Genomic DNA, 16150 nt, shown 5'->3' with positions numbered 1-16150 from the left:
ACATAATCAGCATTTACAGTCTTTAGGAGGGAAAGTATTCCAGATTTGTACTTCTATGTCAGTAAAATGGGAGCTCCCTCATAAAAACCTTACTTTAATTTACAGGTTGTGTCCTCTAGTTCTGGCTTCTTTCACAAATAGAAGTAGTTCATCTGTGGTTACACATTGAATCCCTTTAACATTTTAAATGCTTCAATGAAGCCATCTTTGACATTATTATAAAATAAAATTTCTTTCAACTAAGTTTTTAATGACCTGTCCTCAAATAAATGCTTTTAATCAGAGTGTCATTCTGGTGATTCTGAGCTGCATCCCCTCCAAGACTGAAATATTCTTCCTGAGGTTTGATGCCCAGATCTAAATAGAGTACTCCAGATGATCTCTGCACACATAAAACATAACTTCCTTTCCTTTGTACTCCAATTTCTTTGATATAAAGAGTAACAACCCATTAGCCTAAGATTATTTTTGTACAGATGCTTTTTAGGGATGTACATATTTGAACTTCTTTGCTCTTCCACAGTTACTAATTTCCAATCACTTAAAGATACTCCAATTTATCATCACTTTTGGATCCATACTGTATCCTGTATATTTTAAAGCTTCCTGCTCCCATCAACATAATTTATTGTACTTCCTAGCATATTGATCTTTGAGAACCTAACTGGAAGGATAGAGTTGTATATTCAAGTCACAGGATGACATTGGATTGCTTTGGATATACAGAACAGAAATAGGCTATTTGACCCAAGAACTCATGCCTGTTTAAACTCCATCCAAACCACCTTTCACCACAACCTCCCACATCTCCTTTCCTAAATCTATCATCACAACAGTCTATTTTCTTCTCCCTCATAAGCTTGTCCTGCTTTCCCTCAAATAAATCTTTACTATCTATGATCACTTCAAAGACTCTGCATGGTTCCACATTCTTAACTTCAACCAGAGGTAAGAAGTTCCCTCTAAATTGTCCATTAGATGTCTTGGTGACAAGCCTTATGTTGTTCCTCAAAGAGGAAGCATTCTCTCTGTTTGTATGCAATCAAAACCTTTCATGTTTTAAAATACCTCTATTGAGGGTCACACCCCTAGATTTTTGTCAAGAACAAAGAGCTGAAGCTGTCAATTATTTATACCCACAAATTTATGATATTAGTTCTACAAAATTCTGCACCATTTCCAGTGCCTCTATATCTTTTTTTAAAATATGGTGACTAGAATAGCACACAATGTGACAATGGTAATCTAACCGAGGTTTGATACAGCCTGAACATAATTTCTTTACTTTTAAATGTTACCACTCTCTAGAAATAAAGCTGAATTTTTGTTTTGCTGTTTTATGGTTGTGCTAATTTATGGCACAAATTTTCATGATTTATGTCATGAAAAATCAAGGCTTTAAAAGAGATCCCTTGACATTCATATTTATTATTTGAGAAATATACAAAATATGTGACAAAAATATCTGGAAAAATCTTTCCCTTTCTAAGCTCAACCCTTCTGTACTCCTAATTCATTAGTCTCACAAATCTGCAATTTTTTAAAAAATCTAACCTATTTTTCTAAATCAACCTGTTCAGAGATATTATTACACAATGCTGGAGCATGTGGGACTTGAACCTGGTTCAAGAGTAGGGGCACTACCACTGTGCCACAAAAGGAATTTACAGTCTTATTTGTTTAAATTTAATCTATTTTTCCAATCAACTTCAACAGCTCTGAAGCAGGTGAGTTCTGAACCCAGGCCTCTTGCTTCAGGGGTGGGGACACTACCACTGCACCACTGGGATGTCCACTCCGCCCCTACAAGCTTATTATCGATGGTTCACAAATCAGATCAGCTGCAAATTCTTACCAAATATTCCCAATATTTCTGAAAACCCCAGTCCCAATTTGCTTTGAGAATTGCCAAAGTCCTAAATACGAACTGATGATTGGAGAGGGTTTAGGGGTTTATAGTTTCCCGTAGATTTGCTTTGAAGGAATGGCTATCGCAGATAATTTAAATAAGTGCACAAGTGATGATGGAGGATAGTAAGTGGGTGAGACCAGAACTAGAGGGCATAGGTTTAGGGTGAGAGGGGAAAGATTTAAAAGGGACCCTCAGGCAATTTTTTCATGCAGAGGGTGGTGCGTGTAAAGAAAGAGCTGTCAAAGGAAGTGGTGGAGGCTGGGACAAATATAATATTTAAAAGGCATCTACATGAGTTGATAAATATTCGGGTTTAGAGGTATATGGCCAAATGCTGGCAAATGGTACTAGATTAAATTATGATTAGGAGATGACGGTGTTGGACTGGGGTGCACAAAGTTAAAAATCACAACACCAGGTTATAGTCCAACAGGTTTAATTGGAAGCACTAACTTTCAGAGCGCTGCTCCTTCATCAGGTGGTTGTGGAGTACACAATTGTAAGACACAGAATTTATAGCAAATAAATTCTATATCTTATAATTGTGTACTCCACAACCATCTGATGAAGGAGCAGCGCTCTGAAAGTCACTGCTTCCAATTAAACCTGTTGGACTATAACCTGGTGTTGTGTGATTTTTAACTAGATTAATTTAGGATATCTAGTCGGCATGGACAAGTTGGACCGAAAGAGCTGTTTCAATGCTGTACATTTCTATGACTCACACAACACCATATGTACATCATATGTCACATTCCAGTATGGAGCTGAAAATATTTGCATGTTATGGCTGGAAAATGAAAATATAGCAAATTCTAACATATATGAATCCTGCACTTTGTACAAGTTGTGTCTGTCACATGCTGTATCACATTTAAGCAGCATTTCTCCAAGTCCCATTGCCATTGATTAGCTGAAATGTCTTCTTGATTAACAACAACAAATTCCTGGAGAACAGACAGTGAATATACTAATTAACACATTGTGAGCAAAAGCTAGTACTGATAATTACTAATAATGACAATTTAAAGAAAACTTCTCTCAATAATCAACCATCACAACAAACATTAGCAAGGAACAGAATGGAAAACAAATTTTTCCACATATTTCAGTCAGGTATTGTCTTCTCAGTCACAGTGAGCACAACAAATGTAACTGGCAAATCCAATTTCTAACAAAAAAAGGCTAAACAATATTCCAGCTTACCCATGAAATTGTCCATTCATTTGAAATACATCAGCGATTTTGCTGTCTGCTGCCAATTTTCCAAAAGAATATAGAATATAGACAAAGAATATAGACAAAGAAACAGAAATAAATAACTCCATCTGTTTCACTTGTTTTTTTCCCATTTGAATCCTTCTCTGCCTTTTCCAAGTAAATAAACAATTGCTGTGCTTGAGTGTTTTGTTGAATCTGTGGATATAAAGTAATGCCTGTAGAGAAATCTTTTAAGCTCGATTTGAAGAATAATGTAGTGTTCCTTAGATGCTCTAGCAAATCACAGCATAAACTGGAGGAACAACATCTAATCTTCAAACTAGGCAGTTTACAACCTTTGGGGCTCAATATGGAGTTCAACACCTTCAAACTGTGAACCCATTCCTTCTCTTTTTGCTGTGCTTGTTACATTCTCTATCAATCTCTCAATCCTCCCCCCCACTTCATTGGGACTGTATGTTCTTAGTCGGGCAGTTAGATACACTTTCTGCCTTTCTCACATTCCGATCACTTAATCTGAACTATCAACATCCTTTCTCCCACAACAATCCAACCACCTCCACTCCCCACTATTGCATAACTACTGCCCCCTCCACACTTCAGCTTTGAAGAAGAGTGATCTAGACTCGAAACGTTTGCTTCCTTTCTCTCCATGGATGTTGCATGACCCGCTGTCATCTCTGGCACTTTGTTTTCAGTGGGATTGAATTTTCTCCACTTGCTTCGATGTGGTTACAATAAGTCTCAAAAAGCTTGACAACATCCGTGAGAAACAAAACAGAAATTACTGGAGTCACTCCGCAGGTCTGGTAGCATCTGTGGTGAGAAAGCAAAGTTAATGTTTCGAGTTCACTGACCCTTCTTCAGTTCCAAAGATTCTTATCATTTTCATAAGTGCTTTTGCCCCAGATTGTCCTCCATTGTCAGTCTGGATCCAGGCCAGTTAGTGAAACAGAAACCAAGACAATCTGTCCATGGACAAAGTTTATGAACTACTCAATCATACCGCTCTTTCTATACACACCAGTCCCACTGGTTTTCACTTGACATTTTTCTTTTTTTCTGTGCAGAGATGCTATTAGCTACCTCTGTGTTTTACCACCAATTCATCCATATTTCTAATTAAAAACATGATTTACAAGCACCAATTTCCTCTTAATATCTATCCAGTCAATTAGTTAATAAATGCAAATCACTAGCTCAACTTATCACAGGCCTAAAACTTACCATTTGCAGGTATCAGATAATGAACCCCTGTCTACACTTTTTAAAATAACCTAACAAATCCCTCTCTAATGTTAAAAACATATGAATGACAAGCAGATGTAGGCCATTCTGTCCCTCAACTTACTCAGATGTTCAATAAAATCATAGTTAATTAGCTTGTGTTCTGAATACCATGTTCTCATCCATCCCTAAAAACCTTTGATTGTCTTGACTAATAAGAATCTATCTACTTCTGCCTTACAAATATTCAGTGACCCTCTCACCACTGCCTTCTGAGGCTGAGAGTTCCAAAGCCTCACCCAGAGCAGAAAAAAAAAATCCTCATTTCTGTCCTAATAGGGCAAGCTCTAGGTTTTCAAGCAGGTTCTTCTTTTTCTGGACCCACCCACAACAGTAAACATCCTGTCGATGTCCACCATGTTAAAGACTATGCAAAACCAAGTCAGAAAGGAACTGTAAAAAGATAAGGCAGTGAGTGGAGTGGGAAGGGCAAAGAAAAATGTCAGAAAAATTGAGGACAGATGTTATTTAGTCAGACTCTGGAGTCATTTGTCCTTTTCATTTAGTTTAAAGTATTCATTGTTTGCAATATGGTCTCCTTTATATTGATGAGATGAAATGCAGCCTGAGTGATCATTTTGCAGAACACCTCCACTCTGTCTATTGGAATGACCAACACTTCCCAGTTGCTTGTTATTTCAATAAACCATTCTCCTCTTTATGCAAACATTTCTGTCTTGGGCTACTGCAATGTTCCAACAAAGCACAAGACAGGATTTAGGAATGACATCTCTGAGGCACTTAACAGCCTCTAGAACTCAATGTTGAATCTCACAACTTCGCATAGTATCTATCCTTCATTTTTCTTACATTTTTCTCCCCCCATCCACCTTGTTTACTTTGTTCACAGCAGAGAAGACCCATCTTTTTCCCAACCACACTTTAGTTTACACCCATATTGCATCTGTTTCTTGTTCACCACAATGTGGACCTCTTTGTCTTTTGCACAGGGCCTCTGCACCACCTGTTCCCCTCACTCTAATGAAAGTATAACAACTACCATTTTGCAACGGATTTCAATTCTAGAGGAGTGTCATATCAGACTTGAAATGATAACATATTAAATGCTACAACACCTGCTGAGTTTCTCTAGCACTTTGTGTTTATTCCACTCATTCCAGATATTCTAATAAACCTCCTCCGAACCACCTCCAATGCATTTGTATCCTTCATTAAATAATCTGTACACAGTATAAACATAGAACATAGAAGAATACAGCGCAGTACAGGCCCTTCGGCCCTCGATGTTGTGCCGATCCAAGCTCACCTAACCTACACTAGCCCACTATCCTCCATATGCCTATCCAATGCCCGTTTAAATGCCCATAAAGAGGGAGAGTCCACCACTGCTACTGGCAGGGCATTCCATGAACTCACAACTCGCTGAGCAAAGAATCTACCCCTAACATCTGTCCTATACCTACCACCCCTTAATTTAAAGCTATGCCCCCTCGTAATAGCTGACTCCATACATGGTAAAAGGTTCTCATGGTCAACCCTATCTAAACCCCTAATCATCTTGTACACCTCTATCAAGTCACCCCTAAACCTTCTTTTCTCCAATGAAAACAGCCCCAAGTGCCTCAGCCTTTCCTCATACGATCTTCCTACCATACCAGGCAACATCCTGGTAAACCTCCTCTGCACCCGTTCCAGTGCCTCCACATCCTTCCTATAGTATGGCGACCAAAACTGCACACAATACTCCAGATGCGGCCGCACCAGAGTCTTATACAACTGCAACATGACCTCAGGGCTCTGGAACTCAATTCCTCTACCAATAAAAGCCAGTACGCCATATGCCTTCTTCACCGCACTATAAAGATGTGGTCTCACAAATGCCCTGTGTACTGAACACCCTTATGTTTTTGTTCAAGTCCTCTTCTTTTAAAGTAAAGCATTCCATTAGTCTTCTTAATCGCTTGCCGTATACATACTATCCATTTATGACTCATACACAGGAACACCCAGTTCCCTCAGTACCTTAGAGTTCTGCAGCTGATCAATGTTTAAAGTAGTACTCTACCTTTTTTTTTATTGTTTCTGTAAAGTGAGCAACTTAACATTTCCCTACATTGTACTGCATCTAAAATTTTACCAATTCACTTTATCCATCATCAGTCTGCAATTATGGAGGTTAAATCACTGAATATATCCTGAAAAGAAACAGATAAATTTCTAGATTAAGAGCATCAAGAGGAGAAAACCAGACTACAGCATTGAATTAGAAGACCAGTCATGGTCCAATAAATGGTGGAGCAGACTTAAAGGGCTAAATGGACTATTCTTCTTCCTAGTTTGTACTTTTTTATCCTTGTTATGTTAGTTTCACAACATACATTCCTGCTATCTTTGTGTCATGTGCAATTCACAATTGCAATTGATTTAATCGTGCCTCTTGTCCTCGTCAATTATTTTTTAGCTCCTACCTCACCTGCCTGTTCTATTTCATAACCATACTGCATTCTCTACACAACTGCTTGGCTTCCTAACAAATTGGCGAAAGTGAGTAGCAAATTCTGGAGATTAGAGCCAAGAGTGTGGTGCTGGAAAAACACAGCTGATCAGGCAGCATCCGAGGAGCAGGAAAATTGATGTTTCGGGTAAAAGCCTGACGTAGGGCTTTTGCCCAAAACATTGATTTTCCAGCTGCTCTGATGCTGCCTGATCGGCTGTACTTTTCCAGCACCACACTCTTGTTTCTAAAAAAATGTCCCTCTCTCAAACCCATGTACTTCATACATTAGGGATAGAAAAGCTGTATGTCTGGTGTGATACTCTGACACTCCAAGCATAATTTTTTAACATACCATTTTTTAAACATAAATGTAAAGCAATCATAAAAGGAGAAAAGAATCAGTCATTTAATACTAGTGTATTTAGATCATTTGCCCATAGAATTTCAGTGACCTATTGCCTTGAAGGGACAGGTGATGTTAAGTGCAGCCGTATTTAGGAAGTTATATTTTAAGGCTATGCTGCAGTCCACAGATTACAGTCAGTAACAACGTGAGATCTAATGTTGGGCATCAAATACAATAGTTATAAAAGGAAATCACTTTAAATTTCTGGTCCTAGTACTACAACATTATATGTTTTACGGTTCAACCTTTATTCCAACTCCATTTGTTCTTGAGAAATAGTTAGCTTGCATAGACAAGCCTGCTTATTTTGCATGAAATATGCAAGGCAGTGTGCATAAGATAAATAATAAACTCTCATTTGCAACAGTACTGCCAAGCTTGTGTCCTTTAAATCTCTTATTGAGCAAACAGTACAATATTATTAAATTCTGTAACTCAATTTTAAAATATTTATTGTAAGGATTAAAATTGTATAGATGTGAAACAAAATCTAGAATTTAATTCTAGATATCAATAAATGACTTAACATTCACTGGAACATTAACTGGTTTCCTGAACTGACAGAAAAATAAGTCCCAGTCTCTTGCCAGATGCTTTATATCTATGTTTGTATGAAAATAGACAATTAGTGCATCACCCCAGTGATCTGGATATCCGATACCCATGAGTAAAGTGCATTGACTAAAGAATTAACAGGCTATCCAAAGTTATTACCAGGATCAGATAGCTTTTTAGCAGAGAATTGTCAATCAAATTCAGAATCAAGGCAGCAAATCATGTTAATCAGAAATGGTACCAACTATTTTTGACACTCAGGAAATCTTATTGCTGAGAGAATGAATGCCTAACTATGACACGCATCAACATCATCTCTTCTCCTGATCAAGTACATCTTCAACTAATCAGGCTGATTTTCTTATAAGAATTGTTCAGGCTCAAGGATTTCCTTTTCATCTCCAGGAGCAAAAGATTAATGTCTAAAACATTACTGAGAGCAATCAGGAAAATGGTTATAGAAACAATGAAAATATTGTGCAAACATATTTGTAGGAAATCTGATATGGGGGAAAAAAGATTTCATGACTAACAGTCAAAAATAGAGTGGCATGGTGGCTCAGTGGTTAGCACTGCTGCCCCACAGCACCAAGGGCCTGGGTTTAATTCCACCCCTAGGCGACTGTGCAAACACCACAGACATTCTCCTTGTTTCTACCTGAGTTTCCTCCGGGTGCTCTGGTTTCCTCCCACGAGCCAAAGGTGTGCAGTTTAGGTGGATTGGCCATGCTAAATTGCCTTTAGTATCCAGGGATTTATAGGCGGAATGGATTAGCCATGGGGAATGCAGGGTTTGGGGGGGGGGGGGGGGTGTTTGGGAGGGATGGTCTTCGGAGGATCAGTGTGGACTTGAGCTGAATGGCCTGCTTCAACCCTGTAGGGATTCGATGATTCTGTGAATCATTCAGTTGGGAAACAAAAAGTCTATGTTTTTACTTTTGGCATGGCAGGAAAGCACCATGAAATCAGACATGTGATGTGGCTACCCAGAAGTGTGAGGGTGGAGACATTGACATCAGGAGATTGTGATTCAGAAATATGTACAACCAGAATTGGCAGCCTTAATTATCAGAGACAATTCCTGCCTATTCACAGCTGGTGGTTTTCAGATATAAAAAGTAATATCAGTATTGGTTAGTTCAGGAAACTATTGCATATATACATGTAAAAAGGTGAATGTTTCAGACCAAGATTTCAGATCAAAGATGATGTGGTTGATATGCATATTTGAGTTGGGCCTAAATCAAATTTTAAAAAATTGAAACATAATGAATTAAATTAAAACAATAATAAAATAATTTGTATTAATTATTGTCTGTAATTTGAACACTAAAAATTTGAATAAATAAAAGCAAAACTGAAATATAGAAATGTTTTACACATTTATTTACTGGTGCTCATTTTTATTAAAAGTATACACAAAGTAACATTAACATCTCCTGAATTATACTTTGGTTCTGACATTTTTGGCATTGACAGTCTAGGGTTGGCTTTTACATGAGTACATATAGTAATTCACCATAATCTTTAAGTAATAAGTGATGCAATAAGACTTACACTACATCGGTATGATGACAGTGTACTGCATCCAACATTACATTTCACTTTGATTTCCCACTCTCTGTCATTAACTCTTATGTTTAATGACCACTTCAGCACAAAAATAAACATCCTGCATCTTAACAATTCTTACACATTGAAATATTGTTTTCTTTTTACAGAATGCCCCTTGCCTCCAAATGTAATGATGATAGTTTTGGGAATATCTTTGGCAATCCTTGTGGTCGGTTTGGTTATCCTCAGTATCTGGAAGATGTTTATATCCATTCATGATCGCAAAGAAGTGGCCAAATTTGAAGCAGAACGAGCAAAAGCTAAGTGGCAAACGGTATGCATTTAAAATATATAATGTCTTACTGTTAATTTCCATTTTGAATTTAATATAGACAGTAAATATGTAAAAGCCTAAGAAATTGAGAGATGCAATACATATTTTGTAATACTAATAAGCAGGATAGATAAAGCTTATGGGTAGAATGGAAATATGCTATTAGTTGTTAAATGAACATGGATAATTGTAACTTTCAGATTAGGTTTGTGATTATTATTCCCATTGACATGGCGTTACAATCAGTTGAAATGACAATGAAAAGAAAGTCATAAATACCAAGTGTGCTATAAACCTGCCATGGCAATTGAGGAATTCACTTATAATGGGTTAACTTGATATAAGTAAGTGCATAAATTTCTGTTACTTCATAATGTATCATTATATTTTCAGGGCACGAATCCACTTTACAGAGGGTCAATTTCCACATTTAAAAATGTGACCTATAAAAATTATGGAAAAAAGGAAGTTACTACAATTGGGAATTAATGCTTAATTTATTGGAAAATTGTAAGTTTAACTCATGGACGTGATGCACTTTTATGTTTGCTTTTATCTCAATTATCAAAATTTATAAGCATGTTTTAGGTTTTTGTCTGTTTAGTGTACATAAAATTTGTAACACCATGTGTATATTTTGAATACGTTTTTGTATATATTAGAATGGTTGTGAGATTTTAATAGTAACTTGTATTTATATAATGTCTTTACCATTGTACAACATCCCAAGGCACTTCACAGAACTGAGATCAAATAAATTTGACACCAAGCAGAAAACAAGATATTATGTGACCCAATAGGACATTTTAAAGAATGCCTTCAAGGAGAAGCTTACTAGAGAGAATGAAAATATTGTAGGGAAGAATTTCAGAATTTAGGACCTATATAGCTTAAAGGATGACTACAAAAAGAGTGTAATTATCAAACCAGAGGATGTGCAAGAACCAAAATGTGCAGGATTCCAGAGCTCTCAGGATTACAGGCCGAGAAAAGATTACAGAGATTCAAGTATCAGGTAAAAGTCATAAATATGTAGGAAATCAAAAAAAAAGCACCATTTCACTTTAAAAATCTGTTTCCAGTCAATCTTGCTGAATACCAAAATTGGTGATGGTGCGAACAGTGAAGAACGTTATCTCAGAGTACAATGGGATCTTGATTAGATGGGCCAATGGGCCGAGTAGTGGCAGATGGAGTTTAATTTAGATAAATATGAGGTGTTGCATTTTGGTAAGGCGAATCAGAGCAGGACTTATACACTTAACGATAGGCCCTCGGGAGTGTTGCCGAACAATGAGACTGAAAGTGGAGTCAAGGGTAGACGGGGTGGTGAAGGAGGTATTTGGCACTTGCCTTCATTGGTCAGAGCATTGACTAGAGGATTTGGGACATCATGTTGCAGTTGCACAGGACATTGGTTGCTTTTGGAATACTGCATTCAATTCTGGTCTCTACACTTTAGGAAAGATGTTGTGAAATTTGAAAGGGTTCAGAAATGATTTACAAGGATGTTGCCTGTATTAGAGGGTTAGAGCTATAGGGTGAGGCAGAATAGGCTGGGGCTTTTATCCCTGGAGTGTGAGGCGCTTAGAGGTTACCTTATAGAGGTTTATAAAATCATGAGGGGCAAAGATAGGCTGAATAGCTAAGGTCATTTTCCCATGGTAGGGGAATCTAAAACTAGAGGGCATAGGTTTATGTGAGAGGTAAAAAATTTATAAAAAAAAGGGACCAGAGGGGCAACTTTTTCATGCAGAAGATGTTGCGTGTATACAATGAGCTGCCAGAGGTGGTGATGGAGGGGGTGCAATTATAACATTTAAAAGGCATCTGAATGGGTATATGAATAGGAAGAGTCAGAATGTTGCACTGGAAAAGCACAGCAGGTCAGGCAGCATCCGAGGAGCAGGACAGTCAACATTTTGGGCATAAGCTCTTCATCAGAAAGGGCTGAGGGGGATATGGGTCAAATGCTGGCAAATGGGACTTGATCAGTTAAACATATCTGGTCAGCATGGATGATTTGGACTAAAGGATCTGTTTCTGGGCTATATAACTCTATGACTGTAAGGTGGTTATAATCACCCAACTCTTAAGACTAAGGGAGTGCTATATTTTCTCTGTAGAAAAATCAATTCTCAATTTGAAACTACTACTGTAATATGTTCATATTATGTTTTTAAAGACAGTTTTGGAAAATTGCTCTCTGAAATGTTATTGTATTAACACATAACATCTTTGTTTTAAATTACTATTTTAATGGAAATGTAACCTACTGATTTCAAATAGGTTAGCACATCCATTAGAATTATGAACAATGGAACTTGATCTGATAGAATTTAGTGTATACACAATAAAATTATTATGTAACTATTATGACTTCATGGTCATACTTTCTCTATATGTAAAGTTTATTGAAGATATTCCAATAGTTAAGGAAAAATATAGAGCAAAACTTATAAGCAGTGACTTCTGTTGTATTTACAGTTTTACTCATATAGTGAGTAAAAGTATATAAGAAAAAAGGGGAAATTAATGAAATTAATAATTGATAATCACATTGTGCATTTTAAAAATAGAGAAGACATAGCAAAGACTTGCTTATCATTTCTGTATTAAAAACCTAAGAAAACAGAATAGTACCAGAGAACCCGTAGACAGCTACTATGATTTCTACATTTAAAATTAGATAAATAAACCCAGATTACTATAGATCAATTGGCTTAATAGCAGTAATGGAAAGATAATAGAATCTATATGCAAAATGTAACAGAAAAGCATATAAATGCTACAAATATAAAGAATAATCAGCATAAGATATTAAAGGGACAATAACATGACAAGACTTGGTAAACTCTTTGAAATGGGAACAGAAAGGATAGATGTGGAATTGCCTTCAATATGGTATTTATTAGTGGGCTCATGATTACTGTCAGTCCACATTGAATCAGGAAACAAGTAGCAGAATAGACAGCAAACTGAACATCAGGGCCAACCGAGAATAGCATTTTTTCTCTTCCAAACTAAATTCAAAAGCAAGAGTTTCCTGGAGATAAACACTTGGTTTACTTTGGTCAGAAATCCCTTTGGATCTTCCATTAATTGGAAAGCCAAACAGAATTGAGAAACTGGAGCCGGAAGTTAGTCCACTGGGACCTGTTGTCCAATCAGAGGCTGATGTCAGAGATGTACAGCACGGAAACAGACCCTTCGGTCCAACCCATCTATGCCGACCACATATCCCAACCCAATCTAATCCCACCTGCCAGCACCTGGCCCATATCCCTCCAAGCCCTTCCTATTCATATACCCATCCAAATGCCTCTTAAATGTTGCAATTGTACCAGCCTCCACCACATCCTCTGGCAGCTCATTCCTCTGCGTGAAAAAAATTGCCCCTTAGGTCTCTTTCATATCTTTCCCCTCTCACCCTAAACCGATGCCCTCTAGTTCTGGACTCCCTGACCCCAGGGAAAAAACTGTCTATTTATCCTATCCATGCCCCTTATAATTTTGTAAACCTCTATAAGGTCACCCCTCAGCCTCCGATGCTCCAGGGAAAACAGTCCCAGCCTATTCAGCCTATCCCTATAGCTCAAATCCTCCAACCCTGGCAACATCATTGTAAATCTTTTCTGAACCCTTTCAAGTTTCACAACATCTTTCCAATAGGAAGGAGACCAGAATTGCACGCAATATTCCAACAGTGGCCTAACCAATGTCCTGTACATCCACAGCATGACCTCCCAACTCCTGTACTCAATACGCTGACCAATAAAGGAAAGTATACTAAACACCTTCTTCACTATCGTATCTACCTATGACTCCACTTTCAAAGAGCTATGAACCTGCACTCCAAGGTCTCTTTGTTCAGCAACACTCCCTAGGACCTTACCATTAAGTGTATAAGTCCTGCTAAGATTTGCTTTCCCAAAATGCAGCACCTCGCATTTGTCTGAATTAAACTCCATCTGCCACTTCTCAGCCCATTGGCCCATCTGGTCCAGATCCTGTTGTAATCTGAGGTAACCCTCTTCACTGTCCACTATACCTCCAATTTTGGTGTCATCTGCAAACTTACTAACTGTACCTCGTATGCTCACATCCAAAACATTTAAGTAAATGACAAAAAGTAGAGGACCCAGCACCGATCCTTGTGGCACTCCACTGGTCACAGGCCTCCAGTCTGAAAAACTACCCTCCACCACCACCCTCTGTCTTCTACCTTTGAGCCAGTTCTGTATCCAAATGGCTAGTTCTCCCTGTATTTCATGAGATCTAATCTTGCTAATCAGTCTCCCATGGGGAACCTTGTCGAATGCCTTACTGAAGTCCATATGGATCACATCTACTGCTCTGCACTCAATCCTCTTTGTTACTTCTTCAAAAAACTCAATCAAGTTTGAGAGACATGATTTCCCATGCACAAAGCCATGTTGACTATCCCTAATCAGTCCTTGCCTTTCCAAATACATGTACATTCTGTCCCTCAGGATTCCCTCCAACTACCTGCCTACCACTGGAGGTCAGGCTCACCGGTCTATAGTTCCCTGGCTTGTCTACCACCCTTCTTAAACAGTGGCACCACGTTTACCAACCTCCAGTCTTCTAGCACCTCACCTGTGACTATCGATGATACAAATATCTCAGCAAGAGGCCCAGCAATCACTTCTCTAGCTTCCCACAGAGTTCATGGGTACACCTGATCAGGTCCTGGGGATTTATCCACCTTTATGAGTTTCAAGACATCCAGCACTTCCTCCTCTGTAATATGGACATTTTGCAAGATATCACCATCTATTTCCCTACAGTCTATATCCTCCATATCCTTTTCCACAGTAAATACTGATGCAAAATATTCATTTAGTATCTCCCCATTTTCTGTGGCTCCACACAAAGGCTGCCCTGCAGATCTTTGAGGGGCCCTATTCTCTCCCTAGTTACCCTTTTATCCTTAATATATTTGTAAAAACCCTTTGGATTCTCCTTAATTCTATTTGCCAAAGCTATCTCATGTCCCCTTTTTGCCCTCCTGATTTCCCTCTTAGAGTATAAAGGAAGTAGGAGTATACTTAAGTATTCACTGGATCTATCCTGTCTATACCTGACATATGCTTCCTTTTTTCTTAACCAAACCCTCAATTTCTTTAGTCAACCAGCATTCCCTGTCTCCAGAACTGTGAAGTACGATGAGAGACCATGGCTCCTGCTAGGACATCTCCACCTTTTCCTTGTAAAACTTAGGATCACCACTGAGAAATGTAGGTGCTACGTGGGATTGGGGTTACTGGATTGGGAGTCACAAGACGACTAGATAGGAGAATATGAAGTGAAGGCTGGGGTTGGGCTCCCAGAGGCTAACCCTTGTCCAACGTCCATTATTTCAGTTTTGCACAAAACAGAGGAGATTGAGATCCCACTAAACAGACAGTATGCCTGCACTAGTTTACCACTTTGGTAGACTAATTCTTTCTCATCTCACCTGGAGGTGAAGTAATCACAGCCCAGGTCGATTACAGCCTTTAAGTTGTTATTACTTGCATACATAAGGGCCTTAATTGACAAGGCAGGAACATTGACCATGGGCCTTCATACCTCAAACTTGTTTTATGGATGAGGTCACCCATAAAGAGTCAGGTCACCCTCCTTCAGAACCCTGACCGGCTGGGTTCCATTAACTTCTGATTTTGTTTTCATTCCAGACACATTATTAATTCCAAAAAGTTATGAAGTGTCTAATTCAAGGATGAAGTGCGGCTCTTTGAGAATCTTTTGAGCAGTTTGGGAGCCTAAAGGCACAGGTGTAGATTGGCAGTGGGACAGAGAATTAAAGTGGCAAGCAATCAGAGGCTCAAGATGCATTTACAGACTAAAAAAGAGTGGTCAAATGATCATCCAATTAACATGTAGTCATCTGATGTATAGAGCTGATAGTAGGAGGTGAGAGGGGAGTTGTTACATCTCCTGTACTTAAATGGAAAGGTTCCATAGGGAATGAAGTCCTGGAGATGATTAAGGAGTGGACCAGGGTGTCGCAGAGGGAAAGGCTCCCTCAAATGCTGAGGTTGAAGATGTCTTTGGTGGTGATATTGCTTGACTTAGGAGAACAAAGCCATTAATTGTGGAAGAAAGTAAGTTGGTATGTGAAGTCAAGAAATCCTCATTCTAGTTTAGGGAGGAAGAGGAAGGAGTAAGAGCAGAAGTATGGTAAATGGGTTAGACTGGTTGACTATGTTTGAAGCGAATCCTTGGTTGAAGAATGAGATGACATCTCAGAAGCAGTGACGTGTGAAGTTACAGAATCAGAACAGATGTAAGGGAGACAGAGAAACTGTAACAATTGAATGGAGTCCTTGCCAGAAAGTGTAGATCAAGATAGTTCAGGGAGTGAGTAGACAGAGGTAAATTCCAGTTGAGAGTTTA

The 16150-nt window shown here is 38.4% G+C and overlaps 1 protein-coding gene across 2 annotated transcripts in view; it reads left to right on the top strand.

The window, feature by feature from the left end:
* Nucleotides 1-12123, top strand: part of itgb6 (integrin, beta 6) — a 90070-nt gene extending 77947 nt beyond the window's left edge. For both annotated transcript variants that reach the window (XM_043693848.2, XM_043693845.2), the window contains exons 15-16: nucleotides 9561-9727; nucleotides 10121-12123. In XM_043693848.2, the coding sequence (XP_043549783.1) occupies nucleotides 9561-9727; nucleotides 10121-10216 (263 nt within the window). In that variant the 3' untranslated portion in view covers nucleotides 10217-12123. The remainder of the gene's footprint in view (nucleotides 1-9560; nucleotides 9728-10120) is intronic.
* Nucleotides 12124-16150: the final 4027 nt, after the last annotated feature.

The sequence above is a fragment of the Chiloscyllium plagiosum genome, unplaced genomic scaffold (assembly GCF_037043375.1).
Source record: "Chiloscyllium plagiosum isolate Xiang-an unplaced genomic scaffold, Cpla_swu_hap1 HiC_scaffold_7, whole genome shotgun sequence".
In the NCBI taxonomy this organism is placed as follows: Eukaryota; Metazoa; Chordata; class Chondrichthyes; order Orectolobiformes; family Hemiscylliidae; genus Chiloscyllium; species Chiloscyllium plagiosum.
This window is presented reverse-complemented; position numbering and strand designations above follow the sequence as displayed.